The 14,172-nt window shown below is 38.5% G+C and overlaps 1 protein-coding gene across 3 annotated transcripts in view; it reads left to right on the top strand.

Annotated features, from left to right (window-relative positions):
• ARHGAP42 (Rho GTPase activating protein 42) overlaps positions 1-14,172 on the top strand; it is a 245,838-nt gene that overhangs the window by 78,404 nt on the left and 153,262 nt on the right. For all 3 annotated transcript variants that reach the window (XM_045183571.2, XM_024574588.3, XM_045183572.2), the window contains exon 3: positions 6,530-6,591. In XM_045183571.2, coding sequence (XP_045039506.1) covers positions 6,530-6,591 — 62 coding nt within the window. The remainder of the gene's footprint in view (positions 1-6,529; positions 6,592-14,172) is intronic.

Below are 14,172 nucleotides of genomic sequence, written 5' to 3'. Positions count from 1 at the left end.
TATTGGTTGTGCAACTAGGCATCTATGGAGCTTGAATCCATAAATGGAATGGAAAAATCTTATTTGTTGCTGTGGTTCTCAGGAATTAATAAGTAGAGTTTGTGGTTCCAAATAATGCCAGTATTGCAGAAAGACTGGACAGACCATTAGTGGAGGTGTTATTTGTAACCAAGACACAGTAACTGGTGGGAGATTTGGTGTCAGTTTTTATATCACTTTTGTCTGTTTTGCAGATATAGTACTTATTATTCTGGCATATCACAAGCTGATTGTGCTTCTTGCTTTTTTAACGGGTTAAATTGGTCCTGAACCAAAACTTTCCCTTGGATAGTTCAGTTAGTATACGGTCAGTATGCTCTCTTTGACCTTTCAAATAGACAAAGAATTAAAACTCTTCCCTTGGAAGTTCCAGGCAGAAACTGCTGATGTGACACCTGCTAGGCCATTGCATGCTTTGTAGTATCATGCTGGGTGTCACTTGCCTGTGTGTGTAGATCCTACCTTTATTTTTTCTATCTGACCAGATCTAGAAGGATATGACAAATTCACCTACGCTGGTTCATACTCTTATTTAAGTGTTGATGTTTTATTACAGGGATGGGCAAAAGTAGATTTAAGTACCAGCCATCATTACCTAAAAGATAACTCGTAAGTAAGGATATGAAATAATGACAGTAATAATAAGAAGACAAATAATACAAATAAATAGTACAATAATTAATAAATGATAATACAGGAGCCAACTCTGTTTCACATACTCACAACTGTGAAACTTCTCTTGCCGACACCTGTATTTTGCCTTTCTTCTACTCTTCATGAAGAGTCAGTGCCGGAAGGGTACTACAGGAGAGCTTGACAGAGCCCACATCTCACACACAAATAGAAAAGGAAAGTGACCGTTGGGCCATCATCTGGATTTATAAAATATGATTGCATTGTTTAAACTGACTTTTATAGGTCTTCATGCTTTCTTTGAGACTTAACCAAGTTTAAGTCCTACTGCGAACCCAGTTCTCTCCTATTTATCAGTGTATCTGAACATCAAAAGTGACATTTGTTCACTCTAATAAGGTGAAAAAAAGTGTTGACATAACACTGTATATGTTGTGAATTTATGATCTGTGCCTTTATTTATGTATTTATGCTATGTAGGTCTGAGGAAGGACTCCTGGGAGAAATACTTAACACATCATTTTTTGATTATGATATGAGTTGGTTGGATGCAAGTGAGATGTACTTTCTTATTTCTTCTAGTTGTGAAATCTGTAAAGTGCAAGCTGATCAATTGTTGAAACATTTAATGGTATAATGCTTAGTACTTAAGGTAGTAGAGTTAGGTCCACAGTGAATGGGGAATTGTTTTCTTTCTTCTCCTATTCTTACTTCCAGACCCTAAACAGGTTTCCTACAGTTGCCATTCAGAGAAAGACAGATACCATATGATTTCACTCATATGTGGAATCTAATGAACAAACTGAACTAAGAAGCCAAACAGAGACTGACTCCTAGATGGAGAGCAGAGGACAGCTAGTGGGGGTGGGGGTGGGGAAGGTGAGAGGGAGGAAGAATTAAGCAAAAAAGAAAGAGGACTCATGGACATGGATAACAGTGTGGCAATGGCTGGGGGAAGGGAAGGCTAAGGGGACTAAATGATAATGGAAAAAAATGCAGTAAAGACTAAATTTTAAAAAATAGGGAAAATTTAAGCCTGCTGAAAAGATTAAGTTAGGAAATAGGTATTTTAGACAATTCAGGAATGTTTTGGAATTCAGGATATTGGTAAATAGAGAAGCCACTGCCATACTTTTACCCTCTAGGTATAATCTGGCTGTTGGCTTTGTGAATATTTATACTCTCAGGACCTGTCACAAGTACACCTGAATAATTGATTTCTTTTTAGTTCTAAAAGTATTTTCCAATATCACATTGTGGAGATAAAAAGGAAAGCCTATAGCAAAATTCTTGTAATTCTCAGTAATATGTGAAACTGTATTTTGGTTGCTCTCCAGTAATCTCGTGGTCCAGATGGTCAGGAAGGAAAAAGACTATTGCTGGTGAATACAGCCAGGAAAGTTTCATGCAGGTGGTAAGAATGTGGATAGCTAACATAATTTTTCAAACTATCTGGCTATTCATTTTGTAATATTTTTTGAAGATTAGAGTAAGAGTGGGGAGAGCAAATAGACTGGAGATGTATTGTTAAAACTCATCAATTCATTTAATGATCATCCGTTGAAAGCCCATTGTGTATTATTATTTTTAGAATATTTTTCTCACAAAGTCATGCTCCTGTCATACCACCTGTAATTGCAGGACCAGCTGTTACATTCAAATTAGTTTGGGCTTCCCAATCAGATAAAGAAATAGTTATTTATGTAAATATTAATATTCATTAATAAAATATGGAACATCACATATAGTTGCTGGTAAAAGAAAGTATTTGAGTATTAGAAATTTGCTTGTAATGCACGTTTTAGGATTTTGCTTAAATTGTCTTTGAAGGAATGGCTCTAGTAGTCACAAAGGCGACAGCTGGTTTGTATAAGGCACTGTGGTGGGCGCTGGGGGTGTCATTTTGTATCTATTTTCTGCTCAAGGTCTGGTGGAGAATAGACTCCCTCCAGTTTTCATAGTCTCTCTGAGGCATTCGTAGGTCCCCTGCACCAGAGATTCTGTTCTGGGCCTCTCATCAGTAGAGGGCTCCTGGGGTGCACACGGCAGCGTGGGCCTGTCCAGCTTGTGTGAGAGGTTCCTGCTGCTTTGAGGTTGGGGCAGGCTGGGAAGGGACTGGCTGTCCTTCAGCCCTCAACTCTAAAACCCAGTTTAAAAGATAATACCTTAAATTATTTTATATCTGCTTCACAGGATTATTCAATACTATTTTCTTCATGTTACCTCCTGCTTAATAAACTGTTAATATAATATTTTGACATCATTTTAAGTAACAAGATTAGGGGAAAACATTAGGTATGGATTTAAAAAATTGGTAAGCCACTTTCACTAATTCATGATATATTTACTGTTCCTTTTTTAAAAAAAATAGAACAAATGACAAACATGTATCTTCATTTGGGCCAAGAAATAGATACTTTTATGGAACTGAGACTATATCATTTAAAGAGAAAAATCTTTTTTGAAGTCATTTCCCTGAAAAATTAAAAAAAAAGAAAAAGAGGGTACAAAACTTGTTAAATTGGGGCCAGGCTCCGGAAACAGCTGGAATGAGAGCTTTATATTGTGCGGAACCAGACATGGTTGCTTTTGCGTGTTAAAAGTTTTTCTCCTTTGACATTCTCATTATAATCAACTATTAGGTACTGAGTTTATAAATAGTATTTATATTGGAAACAGACCAGATAACCACGTAAAGGAGAATTCAGAGAATTATTATTTTTGGACAAAGAGGTACAACAGCATGAGAAACTGACTTTCCTTACTTGTAATCAAAATCAGATCTAAGGCAACTCCAGTTTACTCAGAGTAGTAGCAATCCTGGGGAAGCCTGTGGACTTAGACAGTCGCCATAGTAACATAACTGCCTGGGACTTTTAGGTCACCACTGAGTGGGCCAGTGATCATTTTCTGGGTTGACCAAATGGAAGTTTCCAGTGTACCCCTGCCGCTCTAAAATCAAGATTATATTTTTATTTATTCCAAAAATACCTGACAGGCTTCTGTGTGCTAGATATTAGTTAACTCTTTCTGAAAATTAATAATATGTGATTTATGCCCTCCTAGAATTTAGGGCAGTAGGAAACTAAAGCAATAATAGCATGTTTTATTTTTATTATGTATGTAAAAAGTTATAGATTTTTATTAAACTTAAACTCTAGCAATACCCTTGCCCGGTCAGGTGGCCCAGTTGGTTGGAGCATGGTCCCGTAAGCCAAAACAAAACAAAAGACAGTTGGGCTTTGATCCCAGGTCGGGCACAGATGGGAGGCAACCCGTGGATGTTTCTCTCTCATCAGTGTTTCTATGTTTCTCTTCTCCTTCTTTCTCTCCCTCCCTCCCTTCTTCTCTCTCTAAAATCAATAAACATATCCTCAGGTAAGGATTAAAAAAAAAACCAAACTAGCCATTTTCTGTCTTACTATTTTCCACCACTTAATTTCTGACCACTTTGAGCTTTTAGCCATTTCTTACATTTCCTTAAAGGTCACAAATATCTCACTACTTGATTTTTTTTCAATTTTAGATATCATCTTTTTACTGCATACTCTTATCATGCTATGTCTTGAATTCATGCTATCATATATGCTTCTTTCCCTTATTCTCTCAAAAGAGCTAAAACTTAATTTTGGCAAAATCAATATTTAATGTTTATATTACAGTGACTTTGTACATGTTACAATTCGGCTATTTCATTTATTTTAATTATTATTATATGTAACTTTGTTTTCCCAGGAGTTAATAATTGCCTTTGTATTTTCTTAAAAAAAAAAAAGATTGTAAATATCCTCTCATTACATTCAGACACATCAGGATATTGACCAGTTCTATTTTTTTCCTCAGGAGGCATTTCCTGGAGCCCCTAATCTAATCGCTTCAATCTAGATATCCTCTCTGGATCTTTTGCATAACTGTTGTCCTGGAATATGTATCTGTGTTGTCCTGAGAATTCCATTTACTTCTTTTCTATATTGGGTCTCCTAGTTCTAGATTCTATATCCTCTTCTCTTGTCTTATTCCCATGTTATGTTAGAGTCCATCATCCAATAGATTCCAAGAAAAGGAAACATGTAGATAAGGTTTCCTTCCTTCCTTCCTTCCTTCCTTCCTTCCTTCCTTCCTTCCTTCCTTCTTCCTTCCTTCTTCCCTCCCTCCTTTCCTTCCTCACTCAATAGTTTGGGAGGCATTGAGTTAGAAATCTGGGGTTAATGCTGTTTGTTTGTTTTATTTTCAACTATGTTTCTATTTATATCTTCCCTTATTTTCTCAGATTCAGGAGTACCTGCTGCCTCGATTCCTATAGCCCAAACTGACTTATCTCTTGGCTTCTTTCTCTGTAGTCATGTTAATATTGCCTTCCATCACCCAAAATTTGGTGGACATTTTTCTCAGGCTCACCGACAGAGATCTTCGGTGGCAGTAGATAGCTGCCAGAATGGTGATGGAATGCTTTCTTTACTGAAAGTACAAAAATATGTTATTATGCACTCCAGTTAAAAACCATTTACTGACTATTGTCAAAAGGGGATTGTGTTATAACATCGATAGAGTTATTTTTGAAGAAATTAAAACTTTTAACTTTTACAAAAGTTATCCTTATTCTAAGGCCATTAATGTGTTTATCAGATTAATCTGAGTCTCCCAGGTAATCCTTTGATTTCTGTTTTGGTAACGAATGAAATCCACTGTGAAGTAATTTAGGGATAGCATTTCAAACCGGCTTAGTTTACTGTAAACCTAGCAGTTCTGAAGAGGAAAAAAAAATCCTAGATGAGAGTTTAAAATTCTTGAATGGAAAACATTCTTTCTCTTTCATAATAAGTTCTGTTGACGAGGCTTTTGATTTGTTTTCCTCACTTGTCTTTATTGTAGACTTTACACCAGACTTACTAGACTTCTGGTCTCACAGAATGTTTTCAGTATTATTGTGTGTGAAGGAAGGGGATGGGAGAACCTAAAGAATAGAGACATGGAAGGGAAGGCCAAAGCTGAAATGAAACCCAATTGATCTTATTTGTGTCCTTAGTATTGCAACTATAAACATTCTGATTTTAGTTAATAATTCATTTTAAACATAGGTACAAAAATGAATGTGGATAAATTCCTCTTTCACAATTGCCATTTGGGACCATGCATGTTTTTAAAGAATAGGCTACTGTAACTTCTATTTACTTATTTTTGGTTTATTCTTTTAAAGTTTCCGAATACTCGATCCTTTCCCCAGGCCACAGCCATACAGGATCAGATAGTTTTATAAAGCGGTGCTGGTCAACTTAGAATGTGAACAGGTCACCTGGGGATTTTGCTAAAATGCAGTTTCTGGGGTGGGACCTGAGAGTCTGTTTTTCTAGGTTCCCAAGATGCTGATGCTAGTGGTCATTTGGCCACACTGACCAGCAGAGGTCTAAACTATTGTGGATATGGGAAGCACACAGAATCTTACACTTCCGGAAAGCAGTCAGTGGGAGCCTTTGCATTGTATTTATTGCTTCTTAAGATTTAGTTTTTTCATTATTTGTAATATTCTGTTTAGAAGTGATTCCAGTACTATACTTTTATTTATTAATGTGTGAGTCATATATTAAGTATACAAACTATATTCCCCTAGTGTCTTTAAAGAAAGAAATATTATACTTGATACGTGCTTAACTTCAATTTGTAGCATGTGAACATCTCTCACCTACTGCTGTTAGTCATTGAGATTCTGTTGTATATGCTGTGTTATGCTTATAAAAACATAAAACCATAGAATATAAACAAATTATTAGTAGTTTATTGTAATGTTTATACCTGTGCAGTTAGATATTAGCAATGAAAAAAGGTTAATGCTTCTTTTTAACATTTGTCTTCTAAATAGCTCAGTCACTAAAAGAATTTGCAAGACTACTCATCACAGTAGAAGAAGAAAGGAGAAGACTGGTAAGTCTGTCACTCATTTCTTAATAATGCTTTGTTTAGATAAAAATAAAAGAAAGACTAGACATTCCGAAGTAGGCTTAGCCACATCAGACCTTATAATCTGATGCATGTACTAAATGTTAGTAAAAAATTGTATGATTGTCAAATATTGCAAATAAGATAAGCCATTTATATTTATTTCATTTGTAGATGCAAATTACATTCATTTTGCTTTCCAGTTAATTTTTATGAGAGTTAAAAATATTGAAAAAACTGCCATTGAGAAACCCATTCTAACTGAGTAAACCCCTAAATAACCTTAGAGTTTTAATAAAGACATATTACAAATATTAAAGGCAATTCATGGAAGGAGCAACCAACCACCTTTGGCAAGGTGTTTGCAGGAGACTCTTTTGAAAAGGCCACATGTGAATTGGGCATTGAAGGCTGGATGCATTTGCTGGGCTGGGAAAAAAGGGCAAAGCACTCTAGGTGGATGAATTAATTTTTGTGACAGTATCAATGCTTGGTTATTAGCAGTACATTTATCCATTCACAAATAAAATTTTGAACCCATTGTGTTCAAATTCCTGTGAAGGCCCCTGTCTATGACCCAGTCTTCCCATATGTATAAGGAAAAAATAGTTTGATATACCCCCAAATTGTTGTAAAGCATTTGTAGCAGCACCTGGCACATAATAAATGTTAATTATTTATTAATGTTTATTAACACCTGGTGATGAAGATGCTGATAGTCAGTGACAGTGAAGGTGACACACTTCTTTAAGACATCATCTTTGATTTCACTGTACTTCACCGTCCTGTCAGAGGATTACACGTACACGTAAACAAACATAAATGTGGACCAGATGTGCTAGAAATGCAGCACAGTGTGGCATCATTTTGCTGAGTGGATAAGGGGGAGCAATATGAGGAAGATATTTTTAAGGCGGCCTTGACTCATAGGAAACGTTGCCTGAGCCAGGGAAGGATCACGGGACGAGGATGTGGCAACCAAATAAGTGAGCCTGAGTACAGGCTACAAGGTGGGAGAAAGTGCTGTATATAATCGTAGGATAAGGAAGATAGTTCTTAGAAGGCATTAGTAGAAGATTTGTAGTTTGGGCCATAGGCGGGGTTTAAGAGCTGGGCTAAGAAGTTTTGGTGTTTGTTACAGGCTATAGAATAATTGCTAGAAGTTTTTGAATAGAAAGTGAAAGAATAAATAAGGGATTTAGGAGCGATTAATTTGGTGGCCATGTCGACAAAGAGATAGTAAGCTGTGGAAGAAATATCGGGAGAGGTGGTAACCATATTTTTTAGGAAACATCAGCCTGCCCCGGGTCTGGTCCCAGTATCAGAGAGCGAGCCACACCATATGATCTGTACTGGGTACATATAAGCCATTATGGGAGACTCACTGACTCATTCTGGGGAGGTCAGAGAAAGATTTTCTGTGGAGGTGACTTTGATCAGAGTCTTGAAGCTAAATAGGACACTTTTAAGTGCTTTATACATAATGCTCACTCCAGCTTTCTGAGGTTACACAATTGAAGTCCAAGTTCCATGGGGAGATGTGGGTAGTATGTGTACTTATGGTCCAGAAGAGGAGATGCTGACAGAAACAGGGAAAGGGGTTAGAGGTATGTGTAAATAAAGAGCTGGAAATGGCATGGAAGCCAGGGGAATACATAGTTCTGGGTTGAGGGAGGGTGTGATTCAAATCCTGTGCAAATAATTCAGAAGAGTGATAAACCCAACTAGCATGAACTGTAATTTTAGAAAAATGTATTAGTATGAACAATATGGGAAAGTGCATGGTAGCATGCAGGGAAAAGGAATGTTCTTATAGCACTGAGGAGACCTATAGGCACCAGGGGAAAAGCTCTTCCTCTGAGCTGGGAGAAAAGGAAGAAAGGACTGGTTTAAATATAGAACTTTGCACAGTTGGTTGGGCAGGGGAGTAACAGTGTTAGGAAGGAGTGGTCCTTTGCTGTGAGAGGAGTTTGTAGAAATAGTTTAGAACATTCGGGAACGTATTATACAAGAAAAAAGGGACTACTGGTCAATAGTAGTCACTGAAGTTAGACACTATAAACATGTCAAGTAAAGACAAATTATCGTGCCTTCTCATAGATTTGTCTAGCAATGCGCAGAACCTTGGACTGTGAGCAGTAAGAGCAGTTTGGAGGTCAGATTCAAGCTGCTAGTTGGCAGACAAAGATGTGGTGCTGGATTATAGGGACATGGATTTGTGTAATAGGACAATGGGTCCTGATTGAATATAAGGATAACTGAGATAGGAGGAGGGTACTGAGAGCCCTAGAAAGCAGAAAGGGCAAGCGTGGCTAGTTGTCTCATATGTTCAAGGTGCACTAGGGACAGAGATCCTAAGAGAGGACATGGGAGTTGTGATCAGGAGTGGAATTTGGATACTGAAGTTGGCAATGGAACTGGTCCAGATAATGAAGTTAAGATATGGCTGAGCAGGAAGGCAGGCCTCAGGAATCAGGAAGGCAGAGCCCGGAAGTTTGGATGTTTTATGAGCCGGATCCTGAGACATCCCATATGGTGACAGGATAGAAGACCATGGCCAAGGAGAAGAACTGGTTGAGGAATGGGATAGAGTGTCTTACAAGCAGTGAAGATGGAGATTAGATCACTAACTCTCAGTGTCTCAAAGACCATCATTTGTGCTTTCAGCCATGTTTCTCATGTGGGGCAAGAAGGAAATTCTGTGTGTACCAGTGAAGTCATATTGAGGGTTTTTCTTGTTTTTCCTGTTGTTTCAGAGAAGGTCTGAAACAAAGAACGCAAAATAATGAGAAAAATCCCTAAGATAAAAGCCTAATAGATTGCATTTCCACAAAGATTCTATAAAACTAATCAGTAAACACATAAATTTAAATATCAGAGTGAACTAATCAATACTTCTAGTCATATGATGTTACTACAACTGAGGGAATAGCTGGTAGCAGATTTTATATAAAGATGTGCTGAAGAGTGTGTACTTCATTTTGGAAGTAGTGAAACTGGAAAAGACACCAGAGTTTGGGCTGCCCGTCACTACCAAACCCAGTAAGCAGAGACAGGTATGGAATCTTTATGGGCGCTTTATTCAGATGGCCAGCGATCTGAGAAGATGGTGGGTTCATACCCTAACAGACCGTTTTGTCTTCTTTCCAGGCCAAGGTTTTTATAGCAGGGAATAAACAAGGTGTGGTGAAGGGCTTTGAAATTTAAAATTCAGAGAGGAGTTAATTGGATTAAGAAAACAACTCCAGCAAAACAACTCCAGCATTCTTGCCCTGGGCAATGGGCTTTAGCTGTGTCCTGGGCGGTTGTCATCTCTCCCTGGAGTACAATGGCTCAGATATTGTCTTTTTTTTTTTTCCTGGTCTTTCAAATTAGACAGTATTTTTTTTTTCCTGGTCTTTCAAATTAGACAGTTTTTTTTTTAATTTTAATTTTTATTGTTATTCAATTACAGTTGTGTGCCTTTTCTCCCCATCCCTCCACCCCACCCCAGCTGAACCCTCCTCCCTCCCCCACCTCCACCCTCCCCCTTGATTTTGTCCATGTGTCCTTTACAGTAGTTCCTGTAATCCCCTCTCCTCCCTGTCCCCTCCCCCCTCCCCCCTGACCATTGTTAGATTGTTCTTAACTTCAATGTCTCTGGTTATATTTTGTTTCCTTTTTTCTTCTATTGATTATGTTCCAGATATCATCTTAAATTGTTTGCAGTCCTCCTAAGGAACAAAGGTGGAACTGCTTATGGTATTGAGTCAGGGTGGGCCACACCTTCAGTTCGTGGAACAAAAGCTTTTACACGCATTGATTACTAAGCTTATTAGCTATTACTTAAACTCAGATTTTCCAACTCTTTTAAGTCCCCTATCAGTAGAATATTTTAAGTCTATATACTAGGAAAGTGTAAAGGAGTTCTGTAATTGATTATAAAGCCATTTAATCATTCTGTTTTATTTCTATGATAAATCATTACTTATATTGTTGAATCTGACCAAAACCTATGTATGTCAGAACAGTGACTAAAGAGAAATAAAAGCTCAAGGAGATGAGAGAGGACTCTTAACAGTTTAAACAAATTCTCATGTCTCCAATGATTACCGTGATTGGTAAGATGGGTATATATCATCAGGGTAACATAAAGGCTATTTGCAGAAAAAGAGCCCACAGAAACATTGACTTTTTTTGAAAAATGGAACCTCCTTTTAGCTTCTTATTAACTTGGAGTTTAAAAAAATTCTGCTAAGGCCAACTAAAAATGCATGATTTCAATGCAAGAAAAAAGTGGTAGGAAATATTTTTTCTGTTACTAACAAATACTTACACACCAAAAGAACCACTTAAGGAAGCATGAGATGATCCCTTGAGGCTTTCTGGAAGATGTCTGGGTCACCTCTTGTTATTTATATCAAAATACTGAGTTTGACTCTCTTGCCTCCAGGCCTTTGAACTTCCATTTCCTCTCCCTGAATTCCTGGAACCACAGTCTTCCCCTCATTCCTCCCATCTTACCACTCTCCCTCATTCCCTGTCCTCCAGCCACAGGGGCTTCGGTTTCTCCTAATGTGTCTCTCCACGCTTCTTGTGGACTCAGACCTCTGCATTTGTTATGTCCTCCCCTTGAACATCCCGATCCACCTCCTCCCAGTGGCTTCATCTTGTCATTCAGACTCTACCCCAGAAGTCTCCCCCGGGGGGCCTGCCTGTCCACAGCCTGAATTAGTTCCTTCTCGTCCGTACACATTGTGATAGAAATACCTGTTCATGCAGCTTGCATTCTATTGGGAAGAAACAGGCATTAAACATATTACGTCTGATGGTGGTTAAATGCTGAAAAGAAAAAATAATGCAGCTCGTAGATGTTACCATTAATTGAGATAAAGAAGGAGATGGGGGAGAGATAGTTAAAAATTTGAGTCTTTTTAGATGCCTACGGGATATCTAAGTAACCTTGCCTAGGGAGCAGCGGGATACAGATGTCGGGAGAGTTTGGGGTAACAGATGGAACTAGAGATATAAATTTAGAAGTTGTCAACACGTAGAGGGCATTTAAAGCTATGGGGATGTATGAGATCACCCAGCCTGTGTGTGTGTGCAGACAGAAGAGAACGGGTGGGAGGACTGAGCCCTGAAGTATGGGAATGCAGAGATTGGTTAGATAGATAAAACCAATAAAGGAGATTTAGATCAGTAGGAGAACCAGGAGAAAGCTGTTTGGACAGCTTGCTTAAGTGCCACTTATTCACTTCACTATGGAAGGGTTGTAGGATAATATTAAATAGGAAAAAATTACAGGATGTGGACTCAGTGAGTTTTCTTCAGGAGAGAGGTTCCAATTATCTGTCTACCCTGTGCTACCCTCCACCCCTGCCTGGGGGCCCTTTATTCTCTGAGCACTTTGAGTCCCTAACCTTGACAAATACGTGTGTGCGCCAATGTAGTTTTTTGTTTGTTTGTTTTGGTGGTTTTTTTGAGCTATGTGTTTATCACCAATAGAGGAAGCCTGAACTTCACAATATTTTAGCTTATGTTTATCTTGAAGAATTTATACAGATGGACATATTTCTTGCAGTTTTCATTTTGATTAATATAAGAAAAATTTTCTTAACTATGATCACTTCCAAGGGTTAACATTCACATTTGACCATTGACATGTGTAAGTTTACACATTTGCTTTAGGTTTCCCAGGATTTTATATTCTTTCTCTTCAGTGCCCAGATTACTCTTATTTTTTCTTTTTCTTTTTCTTTTTTAAAGTATATTTTATTATGATATTAATTGTCCCATTTTTTTCCTTCCCTTTATTCCTCTCCACTCTGCACCTCCCCTGTGAACAGCATTAGCCCCCGCCCCCTTAATTCATGTCCATGGGTTGTACATGTAAGTTCTTTGGCTTCTCCATTTCCTATACTATTTTTAACCTCCCCCTGTCTATTTTGTACCTACCAATTATGCTTCTTATTCCCTGTACCTTTTTCCCTATTCTCAACCCTTCCACTCCCCGCTGATAACCCTCCATGTGATCCCCATTTCTGTAATTCTGTTCTGTTCTAGTGGTTTGCTTAGTTTGTTTTTTCTTTTCTTTTCTTTAGGTTCAGTTGTTGATAGTTGTAAGTTTGTTGTCATTTTACTGTTCATATTTTTAATTATCTTCTTTCTCTCAGATAAGTCCCTTTAACATTTCATATAATAGGGCTTGGTGATGATGAACTCCTTTAACTTGACATATGGGAAGCACTTTATCTGCTCTTCCATTCTAAATGATAGCTTTGCTGGATAGAGTAATCTTGGATGTAAGTCCTTGCTTTTCATGATTTGGTATACTTCTTTCCAGCCCCTTCTTGCCTGAACAGTTTCTTTTGAGAAATCAGCTGATAGTCTTATGGGAACTCCTTTGTAGGTAACTGTCTCCTATTCTCTTGCTGCTTTTAAGATTCTCTCCTTAATCTCTCTTTAATCTTGGGTGATGTAATTATGATGTGCCTTGGTGTGTGCTTCCTTGGGTCCAACTTTTTTGGTACTCTTTGAGCTTCCTGGACTTCCTGGAAGTTTATTTCCTCTGCCGGACTGGGGAAGTTTTCCTTCATTGTTTTTTCAAATAAGTTTTCAATTTCTTGCTCTTCATCTTCTCCTTCTGGCACCCCTATGATTTGGATGTTGGAATGTTTAAAGTTGTCCCAGAGGTTCCTAAGCCTGTCCTCAATTTTCTGAATTCTTGTTTCTTCATTCTGTTCTGGTCGAATGTTTATTTCTTCCTTCTGCTCCAAACCATTGATTTGAGTCCTGGTTTCCTTCCCTTCACTGTTGATTCCTTGTACATTTTCCTTTATTTCACTTGGCATAGCCTTCACTTTTTCCTCTATTTTGCAACCACCATACTCAACCATTCCTGTGAGCACCCCGATTACCAGTGTTTTGAACTCTACATCTGATAGGTTAGCTATCTTCTTATCACTTAGGTCTATTTTTGGAGTTTTGATCTGTTCTTTCATTTGGGCCATATTTCTTTATATTGGTTCAAGCGTTAGGTTGTAAGCGGCAGAGCCTTAGGTATTCACCAGGGCTGGGTGAGCCACATCACTGCGTTGTGGCGCTGTATGTTGGGGAGGGTCAGAAAGGGAACAATGACTCTTGCTCAGCCTTTGCCCTGCTTTCAGTCACTTGCCCCGCTATCCACAAGCAAATTGAGCTCTTCTGCTGCTGATTCCCATGCGGGTGGGTTTGTGTGCATTCTAGGATCCTGTGGGACTCTCCAAGGAACTCTCCTGTGAGTCTGGGAGTTTCTCCCACCACAGCAACCACACAGGTTTTTTCAGTCAGAGGTTTTAAGACTTTCTTTTCCCTCACTGGAACCCTGGGTTGTGTGGTCTATCTTGCTCCCCAGTTGTTCCTCCTGATTTATCCACATGCAAATGTGGGACTGCCCAGTCTGCTAGTTGCCACCTTCCCTGCCCCGGTTTGCTAGCCACAACCTCACCCACCTGGTCCTCCAGCCTCAACCTTACTGTGTGTCCTCTCTTCCCTGTTGCCTGTCTCCGCTCCTCCTACTGGTCTGGATGAATGATTCTTCTTTAA

This window comes from Desmodus rotundus, chromosome 5 (assembly GCF_022682495.2).
Source record: "Desmodus rotundus isolate HL8 chromosome 5, HLdesRot8A.1, whole genome shotgun sequence".
Classification (NCBI taxonomy): domain Eukaryota; kingdom Metazoa; phylum Chordata; class Mammalia; order Chiroptera; family Phyllostomidae; genus Desmodus; species Desmodus rotundus.
Note: the sequence above shows the minus strand (reverse complement) of the source record. Positions and strands in the feature narration are given on the sequence as shown.